The 17897-nt window shown below is 39.9% G+C and overlaps 2 protein-coding genes across 3 annotated transcripts; both read right to left on the bottom strand.

The window, feature by feature from the left end:
- Positions 1-1599: 1599 nt before the first annotated feature.
- On the bottom strand, positions 1600-5963 carry foxj1b (forkhead box J1b). The gene is made up of 3 exons (XM_058406638.1): positions 4959-5963; positions 4199-4783; positions 1600-3130 (listed from the first exon to the last, which is right to left on the bottom strand). The coding sequence occupies exons 2-3, from the start codon at positions 4733-4735 to the stop codon at positions 2321-2323; spliced, it is 1347 nt and encodes a 448-aa protein (XP_058262621.1). The 5' UTR covers positions 4736-4783; positions 4959-5963; the 3' UTR covers positions 1600-2320.
- A 390-nt stretch (positions 5964-6353) lies between these two features.
- Positions 6354-17409, bottom strand: mgrn1a (mahogunin, ring finger 1a). Of its 2 annotated transcripts, XM_058406636.1 has the most exons (17): positions 16979-17409; positions 15800-15918; positions 15628-15716; positions 15399-15545; positions 14859-14976; positions 13524-13590; positions 13395-13438; positions 12904-12951; positions 12222-12290; positions 11904-12063; positions 11138-11250; positions 10703-10929; positions 9763-9877; positions 8510-8555; positions 8282-8398; positions 7420-7462; positions 6354-7250 (listed from the first exon to the last, which is right to left on the bottom strand). In XM_058406636.1, exons 1-16 carry the CDS (start codon positions 17064-17066, stop codon positions 7422-7424), a joined length of 1608 nt encoding a protein of 535 aa, XP_058262619.1. In that variant the 5' UTR covers positions 17067-17409; the 3' UTR covers positions 6354-7250; positions 7420-7421. The 2 variants fall into 2 exon arrangements, with proteins under 2 accessions (XP_058262619.1, XP_058262618.1); XM_058406635.1 differs by lacking the exon at positions 7420-7462 and having other exon boundaries at positions 16979-17408.
- Between the last annotated feature and the right edge of the window lie 488 nt (positions 17410-17897).

The following is a 17897-nucleotide window of genomic DNA, read 5'->3' as shown; positions in this document are numbered from 1 at the left end:
GAGACTGTGGCCCATATAAATACAGCGCTGAGGCTGTGCCACTAGGGAGATAATGTTATCTGTACTGCCAAGGAGCTCTTCCAGCCCACCTCCACATAAAAATGTCTCCCGTGGGACGTGCTCATCACCTCCTCCGCTTTCTTAGCCTCTCCACCCACACCATCATGAAGGCTCTAACTCATTTGTGCTACGTCACCTCCACCAAGTCAGAGGGATACACATCAGGTTAGTGTGCTTTATCCTCAAACTGCTCACGGCTCTGCAGAGAGCCACATGGTGATCCACGGTGAATGCAAACATGAGTACTGAGGAAATGCTTCACATGTTGACCATTGCTTTGTTTAGCTTAACCATAGGGAGCTGGAATTAGCATCCCTGCTTCTCCCTGAAGTTCTAGGAATGTGAATTATCCCACAGACCCGGAGGGGTCCCTATAGTGACCTCAAGCAGAAGGAGGCAGTGCCAACGTGATTGTATAATCCTTTCCTTTTTATCCCTTTTCATTAAAAAGAGATTTTAAAATGTGAAAGTATTACTTTTTGCCCTAAATGCACTGGAATTTCACTGCTAATGTTTTCCAGTGTAGGATCTGGAAACTAAAACAAAAGCATACACAAAAATAAGTAAATAAAATACTTGCTTCTATTTATATTCCTCCTGTTGAGTTATATATTTTAAAGTTCACTATCAGATCCTAAACCAGAGCCCAATGTAGATGTTCATGAAGACGTTCTGTTTTTTTCCTGGACTTTGAAATTGTTCATGAATGTAATTTGTGAAAAGGTTATCAGTGTCTGAGCTCGCCCAGCCATACTCTCACTTTATGTACCATAATGGATGAAGTTCAGCACAGTAGAAGTCTGAGAGTGGCACAATGTGCATTACAGTTATTTACTCAGTGCAACTAAGAGTCTTTTAAAGGAGATGGGCCAGTCCAGACATGTCTGAAACATATTTGCACTGTCCATGTTGATAAGTAAATTGGTCTGTCAGTAAAACACAAGAACAGCTACAGAGCAGGGAAACTGGTATAGAGTGATGACCTGTGTGTGGCATCATGTTCAGCTGGAGCGACTTACTCAGGTTCTGTGATCAATATCCAAACAATTAAAATATAATGAGCTGGTTTTGTGAACAATGGAAATTCACAAATTATAATAATGTAATGTTTAAAATTCACTTCAGAGGTCAGAGGACATACCCCAGAAAGCTGAAACACAACCATAAAAGCATAAAAAGAAGACACCGGTATCACCCACACACAAAGCTGATACTTTATTTATTTAAATGTCCCCTAAAAGATGCTGGGGTGGAAGAAACATGAGGAGGCCACTGGTAATTGAACCTACAACCTTCTAGTAAAGTAGTAACTGGTGGACGTCCCAGCTTTACAACAAGGGGTTTGGGCTGACTTGTATTATAAGACTCCTATATTATAATATTATATTGATGGAGACTTATAATAATCCCAGGGACTTACCTTTTAACCAGCTGTGGTCAGTTTTGCAGTATATAAATTTTTATAATGAGCAACAAGGTTGAACGGCACTAGGATGGAGAGGTCTGATATAATTACACAACAACTTGAAGAGATGGTTGATCCTTTTATTCAAGTACAGGATATAATTAGATTCAAGTTGCATGTTAGGTAACTTGATACAAATACAAATCTAAAACAGTCCTTGCCTTAACATGATATTGCTCCTAAGAATTAATAAAAAAAATCAGGACAATGGCATTTAAAACAGCTTATGTAAAAAAAGAGGAAGGAATTATAAAAAAAGAAGGAAAAAACAAACAAAGAAACTGCATTTTCTCACATTTTATCAAATAAATTACAAGGGTGATAATATAGGAATGAAACTAAACACTGCCTCAAAGTGCTTGTGCTGTTTTTCTGAAAATCTCTGAAAATATTTCTGCAAAGCACTTTGGCTTGTTGCATCCCCTTCCCATCCAATATCTGATTTTTTTTTTTTTAAAGATGTAAAAATATCACATTCATATTATGACCATATCTAAAATATCGAGTGAACTAAAAATTAATATAGACTTAAGTTGATTTTATCTACACAAAATTTGCCTCTACTTTGATATGCTCCATAGTAGTCATTAGCGTGTTACTGAATCCAACCATGATTTAAAAAATATTCAAAAAAGAATAAGGATAATGATCAATGTTTTAGCATAGATTCTCAGGGAAAAAAATCCAAAGCAAGTAAAAAGAATAATTACACAGGTCTCTTGAAACATTCAGTATGCTAATGTAGCAAAACAAAAGTCAGCAGGCCAGATGAACCAGCAATGACAGTGCATGTGTTCAAAGAAACACCTCTCCCTTCTCCCACATAGGCATCTCAGAGAAAAATCCTTCGCACAGACCGTAGCCCTGATCCAGAGACAGAGGAATGGCCTGTGCCTCCTCTTTAATCTCCCAGGTTTGCTGCTGCTGAGGCAGATCTGAAAACAGTGCCAATCCCTCATAATATTGCTGATGGGTCTGTATCTGCAGTTGCTGCGGCTGCTGCTGGCGCTGAAAGTCTTCCATGCTACATCCCATCATGCTGTTCATTTCTAAATAAGCACAAGCCTGCTCATCCTCACTGCTGTACCATTTGGACACTGTGGACCCATGCTGGTTCTGAGAGGACACCTCCATCTCACAGCCGAGGGAACTCAGAGCAGTGTTGATGTCCAGGTCCTCAAACGTACTGCCATTTCCACTGAGGACATCATCAAACACTGAGGCCAGGTCGAAATCTCCCCGGAGCACATCTGATGTTTTGATCTCACTCGCTAACAGCGGGGACTGGGACATTCTCCCCAGCTTGCCCCCTCGTTTGGGACAGGCCTGTTTGCGCTTGCTTCCTGCTACAGGCTCTTGGTAGTGACCCAATCCAGTTTGTGGGTTGCGCTGAGGGCTGTAAGGGGAGCAAGAGGACAGAATTCTGTTTTGTCTCTGGGTGCTGAAATTTGTGGCAGGCATTCGCCTACGTTTGAAGACCCCATTCACAAACATGTCTGCATATTGAGGATCGATTTGCCAGAAGCCTCCCTTTCCTGGCTCGTCCTTCTGCCTGGGGACCTTCATAAAGCACTTGTTCAGAGACAGATTGTGGCGAATTGAGTTCTGGAAGAGATTGGGATGATTGTGATTAGTTAATTAATGAGACATGTACCTTTGTTCTTGTGTGACCCATTTCTTAGAAACCATTTAAACACAAGTGGCTATACACAAACGCTCAGGCGCTACCAGAACGTACCGTATTTCCTTCATAATTACAATGTGCAGTACAATTTTGAAAAATATGTTTATTTATAATAGTGTCGTGCTTCCTACATAATGACCCCTGTAAGGTCTCATTGTACAGCAGGTTGTGGTGTCCTGTTTCCCTGGCCCACTGTGCGCAGTGGGTGGTGCTGGTGGAGATGAACACTGGGGGAGGGGAATGTTGTGTGTACAGGAGAGCAAATGCTCCTAATGAGGCTCTCTTGTAATGCAGCACTGCATGTTTCTTATGATCAGCTGTGCCACACTGCCAGCATCTTGCCCCAAGGGGTCAATCATTAAAGAGACAGGCCCCAGGATACACTATGGCTCTTGGGTTTAGTGAGTTCAGTTTCCAGGTATAGCCCCCAGCTAAGGCTTTACTCTACCTGAGCATCTTAACACATATCACACTAACCACTGCACAGTCTGAAAGGATGGACTTGGACTGGTGGTCTGAGTTTGTCATTGTTCATGTAAATGTTTCATGTAGGTTTTATTTTATTATTCCATATATAGGCTGTATAGTGATAAGAAATTCATAGTTGGCATAGTTTGTGTACTACACAAAAACTGAAAATAAATAATGGCTTATATTTCAATTCATTTTTAGATCATTACTTAAAGATTAAAGCACTATCCTAATAAGACACATAGCCCTGAGATAAATTAGAATAGAAAGCAATTACACTGTCTGAATGTATACAATCTTTATACTTTATACTAAGAAGTAATGGAATATAAATAATATTAGTATCAAACCGGAAATGTACAAGAAAACATCTGTATATTTGTCAACTTCTGACTAATATTTTGGATAGTGCATTAAAAGTAACTACAGGTGTTCATCTGTCAATCCCTTGAACGATGAACCACTTTGTAAAGAGCTTTTCAACTTTTTAAAAGCAGCACAGTATATAAGGTCTGTACCTGCCAGCTGGGCTCGGCATGTCTGTAATAGCAGAAGTTTTCGGTGATCCAGCTGTAGATGGCGGACAGGGTGATTTTGGTCTTCTTGCTGGCTTGCATGGCCATGCAGATGAGCGTGGCGTACGAGTATGGCGGTTTCACATGCGGGTTGGTTTTATAATCGACCTCCTCATGCGGCTGAGCTCCGCTGTGCCCGTACATCGGCGTGTAGGCGCTCGCTCCGGCCAGTTTGCTGCAGGAGGCACCGGGATTTCCGGGAGTGTGTGCAGTGCCCGAGGCGGCTGTGTCACCGGCAGTAGGGCTGGAGGGAGACTCAGTGCCACCCGCCGTGTGCAGAAGCTGCTGCGGTCTCCAGCCGAAACCGGGCGCTCTGTCCGGAGCCGCGCTCACTATGGAGAAGTTCTGTAGCCAGTGCAGGCTCGTTAGACTGTCATCAAAGCTCACAGCTCCGCCCGCGTCCTCCTGATCCTCCGGATGCAGCAGCATCCATTTCTCCTTGAACTTCTTGGCGATCTCTGGACTCGTCAACACGGGCATCGTGATCGGGACACGATCGCCTTTTCTTTAAACACGTACTCGGATTTCCTAGAGGGAAAAAAAACTATACACATTATACCTTGGCTTTCAAAATGAACTTTGCATTTTTATTAATGGACTATTAATTTATTTGCTTTGAAATGTCTCTTGACGACACGTTTATTTGTGTGGCAATAAAAAAAAAATACTAAAAGCCATTAAAACAGCCATTAGGCTTATTTACCTCGGCAATGTGAACCTGTTGCGAAGCCCCTGCTCTGGATGGATGAGTGCTAGTCCGTTAGATGGAGGCGGAGGAAGCGCAACAAGTGCATTCACTCTGAAGGAGAGGAGCAGCAAAGCCGGAGTCGTGATGCTTGAAATTCAGTCACTCCATTCTTCTTCGAAAGAAATTAGATCCACCTCAAAACTAGCAGGTCCAAAGCGTCATGATCCACAATGCAGGAAACTGAGTCAGACTTTAAAACGGTCGCGTGTGCTCTTAACTGCCCTTTAAAGCGCTCGCGCTCTGATTGGCTCACCGAGCCGCGAGTGTCGCGTATCGCCGTGTTGAGAAAATACACCGAGGGGAGTGTCTTTACCAGAATACATGCACAAAAACACAAAAGAGTCCGGGATATTTGTGTCAGAATACATTAGTCTGGCGATCAATAGGTTTTAATCATTACAGAATTGCAGGTGAATTTAAGCGCATGGAGGAGAGGATGAAGCTGTGTGATGACGAAGCACATGTGGCAGCGGTTCTGATCTTTTAACATGATGTACCACATTGACGCACTTTAATTCAGTGCTATAGGCATATTAAGACATACATGGCATTAAGAGCGATACCCAGTTGGAGACAAAATAACCACTTTTACAGTTAAAGACTATAACCTGTGTTAATTCAGCACTGCAAATTTTACTGTTTGTTTACAATCTACAGTTTGGTGTGTTTAATTGTTAACTGTCAGACGGCGTATTTCCATACAGTAGACCTGCTGGGGATTAGTCTTCATGTGGATGTGAATAGCTGTTAACTGACACACATACAGACTTCTCACTTTGCGGTCCATAAGATGGAGCCGTTGGTGAAGTCACGCGCCAAGCCTGAAGGAAAGGCGCTAAAAGAGCGCGCGCGCACACAGGCCGCCCGCCACACAGCCCGCCCGAGGGAGCCTTCTACTTATCACATTACACACTGCACACTCTAGCACCACCCTATTACAGTTACTCTGATTTTTCATTTCTTGATAAATGACAAAACCAATAATGAACACAAAAAGTTAATACTTGTACTTATTTAATAAACAAACGTGTTTATTTCGTGCGCGTGGAGCGTGTTACTCAAGGTGGAGTCACAGCGCCACCTTGTTGCAGTATATCGTTACTGAGCTTTTCATATTATTACTATTTCCTTATATATTTTTTCCAGGAACGATCTTTGCTTAATAACGTTAGACTTAATTTCTTATTTCTGAATAAAAGGACCGTTTTCAAGGATTTTCATTACCTGAATTTCCAAAAGGTCAATATCAGCATGCTTATTTCTAGTACCTTGTGTAATTTCTCTAAAGTTGTATAATATTGGATCAGATGTTGGGACCAGACTGCTTGAATGAGAGGACAGCAGGAAGCATTCGTGTACAGCACTTTATGATAAAATGATTTAACTACATACAAATATACAATATTCATTCTACAGGGTGTAAAAGCGGTGAATCACCATAAAGCCATGGTTCTGACAAATTACACTGGCTTTCAGTCAGAGATTAAATTTAGCCCAAGATCAAAACAATTTAGTCTAGGCTTAATATATATTCTGAACCTTTATGGAAATAAAAAGACCATTAATGTTAAGTCAATGAATAAAGCTCAATGATGTGCTTTACCGTTTCCAAATTTGAACACTTTGACCGAAGACTAACAGATATAGACTATTTTGATGGTTATTTTGCAGTCAGAGACCTGACTTAACACTCACTTAGCAATACACACAAAAAAAATGAAATAAATGGATCTACATGAAATTGATTAGACCATATATGATTGCACTATTACCATAAAAAATGTCCTAGAAATAAAAATCATCAGAACAATTAAAGATCAGAGCAGTGAGATATTTGTTCATTAGTTGGGGAACACCAGTGATATTTGCCAGCCCCCTTAGGGACTATGAGTCAAGTATCTCTGCATTCATGATTGTTTGGAAGACACTAAAACACACAAGATTCAACTGAAAATAATAATGTCAGTTAGGTGATCTGTAGTTCATAGCAGAGGGACATTAGTCTGAGCCTTTCAAATGAGCAATGGTGTTTCTTAATAGCTTTAAGAGACATTAGTGATTGTGCTATTCTTAGAAGGAGACTCTTGACTGAAGCAGAAAGGCTAATGCAGAGGCACACAGGAGTGTAGTGCTGCTAGGGGCTGAGGAGCTCGTCCTCGATGCACAGGCTGCTGGGGAGGCAGAGCAAAGGTTGGATGGAGCTGCTGGTGCTCTGACTCTTCAGACTCTCAGTAGACCCTGATGACCCTGAAAAGAGGAATGTTGCTACATGAATAAATAAAGGTAGTTATTATAATCATAACATAGTTTAATGTTTAAAAGCAGAACAATAAAAACAAAAGCCATAGGCTGTTAATGCAACAAGACTAAAGTAAAAGCAGCTGAAGTGATGGCTCAGGGTACTACTCCTACATACCATTACGAACATTCCTCAACAGCAGTAGACCAGGACTCAGATGCTGAGTAAGTTGAGAGTAAGTTCAGGTCAGATTAACAGAGAGAAGGTTAGGAGACAGAACAGCACAGAAGCACACAAGCATCAGACTGTAAAAGCAAGTCAAAGCCAAACTTAGTCAAACATCAAGGATATTATAAGCAATCCAGCAAGGACATAAAAATAGAGCTGTCAAACAACTGAACTAATGTATCGTGACTAATAGCATTATTGTTCTGAAAATTAATTTTTAAAAAACTATTTGGTTAACTTTGACTCTACGCAGCTCTGCAGTGTTTGGTGGACGGTGCTTTTAAATGCACAACGTGTGTGGTGTGAGTTTAGTGCTCTGTAAAATGCACTGGCCTGTAAAGATGATATAATGATGATAAGATGATATATATCCTTACAATATCTGATCTTTTCTTTTCAACATTTCATACTCTGATTGTTTGGATCATGTTCCAGCATGGTGTCAGCTTTTCTCATTATAATGCAAAGTAACACCAAGTAACATTATTTACCGTTACTGTTTTTTTCTCAATCATTCAGCAATAAACTGTATTTCAGAAATTCTACAAGAATATAACCATAAAAATAGAGGTGGTGTTAACTTCAACAGCTTTACTTAAAAGCTAAAAACTAATGATATGTCAGAAAACAAGAGTAAAACAGTGTCTAAAAATACTGACACGGGAAGGGAATAATGACACAAGGAGAAAATGTAAGACCAGTTTGTAGCTTGAACAGAAGCAGTGCGCTGGAGTGTTGGAAGGATGTTTAGGGGTTGGTGGTGGCCGTGTGTAAGTAGTATGAAGGTAATAATGAAGGAGAGCTCACTCACCAGGCAGTGCCAGGTCTGCCGAGGGATCACTCTCGGTGCGGCTCAGGCTGCTACGCACACTGTGGCAGTCCTGCAGGATCTCACTTACAGACACCTCAACAGACCTGCCCTCTGAACCTACACACACACGCGGCTGTTACACATCACATTTTAATCCTAACACACGTTAATTTCAATGCCAATCTACCCCTAATAAAATGATCCACTTCCTCTCCTATGCAGATTCACCTGTGTTAGGGGATCCTGGATCCGATTCTACCCCATCTACTGTCGCCTAGAGTTGGTGGGGGAAGGACAAAACAGCTTTAGAGCACTGAACAGCTGAAACAATAATGTACACAGTTACAACAATGCCTTTTGTTACCAGAGTGTTTCCTCATTTCACTGAATGAGCCAGTTATAAAAAGAACCTTCAGCCTCTTTCATTCCTTTGTTCTTATTTATATCAATGATGTCGTAGGTTTGCTTTAATTTTCTATTGTTCTGTTGTTGTTTTTTTTAATTACTACAGACGGGTGACAAAGTAAAAGAAAAACAGCGGCTCGGTCATGCTGTAGGCATTTTTTGTATGTTTTAACTCCACTTGTTCCCACGAGAGTGAAGGATCTCTAGAAACCAATAGAAATTTATTCTGACTAATCGCCAACATCTGATAATGAAACATTTCTTCATGCAGTTGAAATGTCTGGTGGGAATCTTTTACGGTCATGCTTGCCAAGAATCATTTATTTATTTTTTTTGGCTATGTACAGCTAGGTCAGGGATGTCAAACAGAAATTCTGCCAGGGCCACAGCGGCACAATTGTAAGACCCAGTCCGCAGGGCTGTGTTATCAGGCAATTAATTTTTTAACTTTTGTAACATATTCAACTGATTAACACCAATAACCTTGGCTCGGAAATGAGAATATGATGTTTTCCAGATAAAAAAGAAGAGCAAACAGAAACCATTTAATTATATGCACAGGGTTTGCGGTCTCACTGAAAGGTTTTATGAGTGTGAAATTTATGTAAATCATATACTACGGCTTTCACAGTCACCACAGCTTAACTTAATTAAACACCAAACTGTCTGATATCACCACGACACCATTTGACGGGAGAATCTTCCAGAAGATTTCATAAGCTCCTCAGACATGTAGAATTAGAAACCATGCTAATATACTCATCACTGTTTTTTTCTTTAACCTTGTCACCCATGTTTATTTAAATACTATGAAAAGTACTGTGAGGTGTATTACTTGCATGAGAATTTCTTGTGAGTCTGTTATCATTTATTCCATAGTAAAACTTTGTGAACTCCTTCTAGTGAAAGAAGTATGGGGATAAAGTCCTTACAGACAGCCAACTTTAAACAGCCTCCTTTCATGATCTAATCAATAAAGTAGTACAACAGTGTTGGTAGGTTAAAACTATGAGGTTATTAATAACACATGTGAGAGAGCAGGGATACTGAATGTGGGCGAGATGGTGCGAGCAGACCTCAGTAGGAGCTGGACTGTAGGGCCGCACAGGTCGAGGCTGAGCATCAGACAGATCAGACAGATGCTCCTCATCCTCCTCCTCCTGGATTGGAGATGTGGGGGAGCGTGTAGACCTGCAGAAAATAACAACATGTATAATGCACTCATAAAAAAGGCTGGAGGCTTCCTTGCGTCTCTGTGCAACTCTCCGAGACACTAAAAGGGCAAATGTTATTTATTTTTAGACTGTGTGTCAGTATTGCAAATTATATGTGAACAGATCTGATTAGACTGTTTAAACTTAGTATCACAAATACTCACTGGTCAGTGTTATTAGAGTAATAACAATATGCATGGCCGTTTGTTGAGTGTTTATAAGTGTGTGTGTGTGTGGGTTACATATGGAGCATAAAGCTTTACATATGGGCAATGGACAATCAGGGCACTGAAAAAAAAAAAAAAACAGCACAAACAACAACCTAAAAAAAGAACAAAAACATAGACCCAGGCCCAGTTAGTGTCCTGCCCTGGTATTTTCACACTTAGCATTACTCTTGCACATTTCCAGTGTTCCACAAACTGAACGATCAACACACAGGAAATCTGATTTCACTAGACTTCAGAAATCAGACACACTTCCAGCCTGAATCTGATTGTGGAAAAGATGACTTCCGGTGTTTTTGTCAATGAAACAGCAGAAAACATTTCTTATTTTAATATGCCAAAAAACATGCAACATACCATAGTTATTTAGAACCCATTATTAGCTGTTGACTTTTTAATATTTTTGGTTTAAGCTTTATTTATTTGTTTTGCTTATTTTTATTGTAGTTTTTTTTTTAAAAGTTGATCATTCTTGCTGTTGTGCAGTGATTTACAGCAAGACATATAATAATAAAGAAATCAGTAAAAATGACAGTAAACATGATATATTTAACAGTTGCATGATATGTAATTACCCATCTGGTGACTTGCTGAGTTTGGATTTCAGAGCTAGTGGATCTGCACTGAGCTCCACAGTGCTCTGCTGCTTCATGTTCAGGGTCAGTGGGTCACCTATTTCTCCTGAGTACTGGACCTCTTCATACAGAGGGGCTGAGGGCAGAGCAGGAGACACAGGCTGCACGCCGTTCAGGGCCTCCAGCAGGGACACGGGCTCGTAGCCGGGAGGGATGTTTTCAGAGTTCTGAAGTCCGGTGTAAGAAGTTAAAATGTAAGCAAAACACTCTCAGATTATGTTTTAATCAAAGTGTAAATACAATTCCACAAAGGTCAGTTTATTTTATTTTCTAAACACAACAGGAAAAGGAGTAGATATCTTAAAGCCATTATATACAGGATACAGGGATAATCAATTAGATAATAATAAAAAAAAACTCTCCAAAGTTGTATACCGAATTCTCTGTGTTGTCTGAGCTCTGAGACAGCACCGGACTGAAAGGGACAGATGAGAGCACTCCAGCAGCTTTCTTCCTCACCGCACGGATTTGTAGCAATGCTCTAAAGGCTAGTGAAGAAGAGAAAAAGGCCATGTAAGGACAAGAGACCAGGAACTGATGCACTACAAATAAGCAAACACAGCTGTTACATCCTCTTTACAAGGAGCCCAAATGTTACCAAATTCATTTTAGCAACAAAAGAGGTAAACATTTACAAATGTTTAATGAAAGGGCTTTGTTTCTCATCTGCTTGACTGGATTCATCACAGGGGCTTTCTATTGCTTTTTCACTTTCACTCTGAACAACTACAAACACTTAGTAACTTCTGGAATCTACAATTGTTTAAATTTTACACACATAACACTGTGAACACCTGAATAACTCGTCAAATCCAGCGTAAACATTTTCTGGCCCTATAATAATGAGTGCTGTATGTTTCTGATGGAATAAATAAGAATTCCTTTTCAAATGGTACACCCAACAATATAACTATTACTGTCCAGCAGGTGTCAGTGTGTTTCAAAACAAGTTGTACTGCACACATCAACAGCCATTTACAACCGCATCCAATTAATATAAATACAGACAATACGGAGAAAGACCCATTCAGCACTCTGCCTGACTTGACTTCTGTCTGAAATGCCTCATCACGCAAGAAAACATTACTGGGCCCGTTCCAAATATTAGCCAAGTGTATGCATTGATTAATGAGATGCTCACGCAGTCGGCAGATAGGGCAGTTGTTGGCTTGGTAACGTAGTGTGTCAGCACACGCATTGCAGAGACAAAGGTGCCTGCAGGGGAGAATGAGTGTGTCGCGCAGGTCTGACAGGCACACCACACACTCACTGCTGTTGTCACTGTTCTCATCCTCTACAGACTGATGGGAAAATAAAAATGCAGTCATATAACACAGAGATTAAGGACACACACATCACTATAATAACAGCTTGCTGTAAATTATTAGTAAAGGCTCATGGGTTATTGCTTGCTTGACATTCCTATATATCACTGGTTTGGTACAGTGGCTTGATTTACCTTTGTCTCTTGGTTGTTCTTATTCTCGATGCCATAAATCTCTTGGAGTAGGTAGCTGACGCGATCAACCTGCGTGATGGCATCAGAACAAAGAGAGCTTATGTACTGAGACAGGAGGTGCACAGTAAGTTTGTGTTTGGCCTGAAGTGTTTTGGCTGACAACAACCATACATGCAGACACAAATTTATAATATCAAATGCCTCCATGTCCTCTACTCACATGTCCCTCTAGCTCTGACTGAGCCTCCTAAATGTAGCAGTAGTTATTAATGGTCAGCACAAGCTTTATCTTTATTTACATTGTGGTAAAAGATTAAGAAGTAAACGCTACAATTCTAGTGGTGGTTCAAGTGGTTAAGGCTCTGGGTTGTTTATCAGAAGATCGGGGTTAAAGCCCCAGCACTGACAAGCTGCCACTATTGGGCAATTGAGCAAGGCCCTTAACCCTATCTGCTCTAGAGGCACTGCATCATAGCTGCCCCTGTGCTTTGACCCTAACCACCCTCAGCTGGGATATGCAAAGTCTGTGCTGTAATGTATGTGTGGCAATGATCATAATAAAGGCTAAAGAACTTAAAAAGTGAGCAAGTAAATAAGTATATTTCCAGAAACACATAAGGAATACAAATTTATAGTGACTACCATTTGTATAAAGTAAAGACAACTCTTACACCACACTTACGATTTGCTTCTGCTTCAAAGGTTTCACTGAAAAACTGCCATCGACATGCTGCACGAAAAGAAACAAAATCAAATGTGAACGAAAATCTGAAAACAAAATAGGCTTGTTTATTATCATGTTAATATTTTGAATATTTATGTAAAAATATTTTTAAATAAAATGCCTCTCGCCCCCAGAGCAAACTACAAATGGCTGCTCACATCCAGGTTTGATGCCACATTCATCTTTTGACATGCCAAACACATCCCAGTGGATAAAACCAGTAACAACAACCAAATTCCAGCTATATGCTATTTTTCATCTGAATACTTGTTTACACTTGGAAATACGTTGTATCTCTGAACATAGACAAAAATCTTTTTCTTTTCCATGTATTTAAGACATATGAAAGATCAAAGGTATCAAAGGATGAAGTATGAAGGACCAAAACGGACAGTTCTTCAATAACGCCATTTAATATTCATACATGACCACCAAAATTCATTACATACCCTTTCAAATGCTGCTAAAAGCACATGAGCGTGTCCAACGACATCTGTAACAGCAAAGAATATCAATCAAACCCGACCTGTTACAAAGAATCATGACATAAATTTTTCTGTTACCATTGTGAAACCTACCATCTCCATCATCCACAACTGCGTGAACCACCAGAGGGAAAACACCTCTGTCCAGGTCAAAGTTCAACTAAGAAAAGGAACTTTAAATATCAATATCTTTATATTATCACAAAATCTTTCAATTTCCAAAAACCGTGAGAAAAATATCTACAGAAAATCCACAGTACTAATGACAGTGGATTCTATTACTCTGGTCAGCTCTGCTGTCACAAGGGGACGACCTGGGAAGCTGCACTGGGCCTGGGTCAGGTGCCCAGGAGAGTTTAGTAGTCCAAGTTGTCTAATATCAGTGAAACTAATCAAAGTATAATGGTCAAAAATGTCAGCTAATGCATCATCTGCAACTCATTAACTTTCCACAATTTTGTAAAATGGTTTGTTCTGCTGTATTTTCGCAGAAAGAGCTTCCACTTCCAACCCCTTGTGGCTCATTAGACATTTTCTCATACGTAAACAATCTCTAGCTATTTTTACTTTCATTTGTGTTTACTAAGATGTTGCAGAAGTCAAGTGGAGAAAAAAAAAGAAAAGGCAAACAGATTGACTATATAAACTATGTGGCCAAAAGTATCTGGACACCTGACCATCAGCCCTACATGTGAGCCTTCTCTAAACTTTTACCACAAAGATCAGAAGCCTACAGTTGTCTGGAATGTCTCTGTGTGCTGTAGAAATACAAGTTTCCCTTCATCTGAGCAAAGGGTCCAAAGCGAGTCCCATAAAGACATGGTTTGCCAAGGCTGATGTTGAAGTACTTGACTGGCCTGTAGAGAGAACTGACCTCAACCCCGCTCAACAAGTTGGGGATAAACTGGAATATGGACTGTGCACCAAGCCTTCTCACCCAACATCAGTGCCTGACTTCACTAATGCTCTTGTAGCTGAATGCAAATAAACACAAATTCACACATCCAGACTTCAAAATTTAGCAGAAAGAGTAAAGGTTATATTATAACTGCAAAGAAGGACCAGTTCCATAGTAATGGTTTTGGAATGGGATGTTCAACACATGCGATGGCCTGGTGTTCACATACTTTTGACCATGTAGTGAATTTTAGCAAATCTGTACACAAAGTGTGTGTATGTGTGTGTGTGTGTGCTTCTTGGGGCCCTTTTTAAATGGCTTGTCCAAGGCTCAGGGAATTTACATGATAAACCTATGGTTTAACTGATAAAAAAAATACAGTTATTGCATTAAAATATCTAATAAGGCTGTTTTTTTTTAAAAACATTACAAGAAACAATGCATAACTTATGAGGGTAATTTGTGAAAATTAGTTTTAGAAATACAGAGCTATTAGCAAAGCTGACATATTCAATATTTATGATCCTCACCTCCTCTGGTTTCCATTTAGTGAAATCAATCTTGAAAGACGGCAGAGAAAACTGCTGGTTTATCCCTCTCTTATAGCAGACTGTCTCAGATGCCATGGCTGGTGTTTTTGGAGTATAGCTTACAAACAAACATGATCATTATTAAAAATGTTACAGTTACCCAGGCCTGATGTTACAGCAAGGCGATATTCTACAGTTAAATGTACATAGGGTGCATTTAACATATAATATATTATATCTAAATCTGATGGGTTTTATGACTGTTAAGAGTTATGTATGAGCTCAGAAGTATTTGTTTGTGCTACAGTTTTCATGGCATTGCTGAAGCCGACTAAAGTAGGGTTGTATTTCTCTGGGATCAGGTAACAAAGGCAGGACTTTGAGATTACTGTATGTTGTGCATAATCACATGACCTACATGCTTCCTTTGACCTGTAGCAATCCTATGATCACCTTCACCTGCAGCATCTGGACATTATCTCGAATGCATTTACGGTGTAGAAAACACTATTTGTATGGTTTACTCTAAAGTGTACTTACACTGCAACTCCATTAGAAAACTCCTCAAAAGCCTGGCAGTATAGTGTGATGGCCACCCTGGCATCAGTGTCAAAGTAAAACTCCACTCCATACAAAACTCCTGCATTTCCAGCTTCTTCTGCAGTGCTTTCAGTTTCAGCTTTGTACCTGGGTACAAGGTACAAAGATAACATCTAAAGCTTTATTTTTTTAGAGTCGATAAATGGTCTCAAGATGCCAATGAGACTACCTAACAAGCCGTAAAGAGTCTTTCCTGATGTTTACTAGACTCCTCAGAGTCTTGACAGGCTCGTGAGGTGCAGGGGTCACATAGGGAAACTGGGACAATGAGAAAGGAAATATTTTAGTTTCAGGATATTTACAAGTCTCAAGGAGCATCTGAAATCATTCGGTTGTCTTACCTGGACAGGTCTGTTGCCTAAAAAATTCAAATCCATGTTTTCTCCAAACAGATATCCCTCTGGATGAGGGGTGTCAAATTTCTGGCCTCCCATAAAAAAGTGACTGGTGAAATAATTTCCTGCAACAAGAAATTGAAATGTTGAGCATGAATTTGGGCTTAATGACATGACACAAAATTCACTGTCAGGTTTAAGCAGGTAAATCACAGAACTGTGCTGCACTCCAGCTGCCACTGGTGAAACCAGAATGAATGGTAGGCAATGCATAAATCAGTGGATTTCACAGTGGGGTCAAGTCATCCAGAGTTTAATGATGTACAGCCAGGGATCTGTGATCACATTATCACTGTGATTGCGATAGAGTTTACTATTAACACTACTATTGTCATGGTTTAACAATTAGTACTTTGCTATGATTAATAATGACCTAAATATAATTAGAAACCTAATTACCAGCTCAATTATCTACTAGTCACACAGGCAAGTGGTACCTCTGTGGTTAAGGTGTCGGACTATTGATCGGAGGGTTGTGAGTTCGAATCTCAGGACCAACAAGCTGCTGCTGTGCCCCTGAGCAAAGCCCATAATCACATTAATTGATGAGATAACTGTAAGTTGCTGTGGATAAGGGCAAATGCCAGACATGTAATGTAAGGCAACAGGCACTAAGTCTGAAGGATATGGAAGCTTAGTGTTTAAGGTGTTGCACTACTGATGGGAAGGGTGTGAGTTTGAACCCCAGGTCCACCAAGCTGCCACTGCTAGGCCCCTGAGCAAGGCCAGGGGCCCTTTATACTCAAATGTATAAAATGAGTTGATAAAGGTGCCTGATAAATGTACTCACAGAAATATTTTCTATCTTTACTTAAAAAATTTAATGAATCTACATTTTAAAACAAGATCATTACTTTTTGGTTATATGCTTCACTAATTAAAAAAACAACTAATAAAGAAAGAAACATACTCCATTTAAAAGTCTTTGAATTTGTATTACTGAAAGAGATTACTGACATACAGTATGTGAGGAATCTGATGCCTAAAATCATGTCCTTCGTATATGTAAAGATCCACACATCTTAATCCATAATCAGTGCTAATCTGTTAGTCAGGTCGGAGTGTTTAGACACACTTTGCATGTCATTTACATGGCGTTAGATGTAATGTACAATAAAGTCTTACCGGATTTGGGAGGATATCTGTAAGCGGAGTTGGCCTGAATATCGATGTCTTCAACTCCAGCAATTCTTCGACTAAGTATTGACCCCATGTTTCACCAGTAATGTCCAGCTGGAAAGCCTGGAACTATAAGGAAGCAGGAAGGAGACGGGTTTTTGGCAGGCAGCTTCACGCTTATTTGGTTTATGTTTCTTTCCACCGTTAGAGATGCATTCCCATCTTTCCTGGGAAATATGTTGCGTTCATCGCTGATCCCACAACACTGCTATCCTACATGGGGTAAAAATTAAATATGTTGAACACCCACTCCAACCGACAGACAAATAAAATATAAATTACAAAAAAATGATATATATATATGTCCAATATAAACAACACTCCAACATTGATCCAGACCCGACACTGGAAACAACACGAGCAACCCCGCGAGACGTGAGTTCATGGCGCTGAGCATTGTGGGATATGTAGTCAATAACGAGACCGAGCTGTGCAGCTCCAACACATTCTGATAAATTATATTGAAGCAGCGTTTAAATGCATAGGCATTTTTAATAACGTGATGTATTATGTGGATTGTTTAACAGTAACAGCCTGACTAGACGTGTTTATTCCACAGTAATCCTTCAAGTATTCATTTTAAATGTATTAATGTAAACAGTTAATAGTTTAAATAGTTAATAGTTAAATTTAACATGATCAAACCATCCACCAGATAATATCCTGTTTACATTTCTGTTAAAACAGTCACTCTTTGACCAGACCCTATGTTTTCTCATTCTTTGAGTTAATAAGAAAAAAATGCAGCTTGTCTTGTTACTAAGAAACCGGAAAACCAAAGTCCTCTGCCCTGAAGTCTTTCGGTAAATTTACTGAGTATTACCATGTGCGGTTACCTGACAATCCTCCCTTAAATATTACAGAA

The sequence above is a fragment of the Hemibagrus wyckioides genome, linkage group LG13 (genome assembly GCF_019097595.1).
Source record: "Hemibagrus wyckioides isolate EC202008001 linkage group LG13, SWU_Hwy_1.0, whole genome shotgun sequence".
Lineage (NCBI taxonomy): Eukaryota > Metazoa > Chordata > Actinopteri > Siluriformes > Bagridae > Hemibagrus > Hemibagrus wyckioides.
Note: the sequence above shows the minus strand (reverse complement) of the source record. Positions and strands in the feature narration are given on the sequence as shown.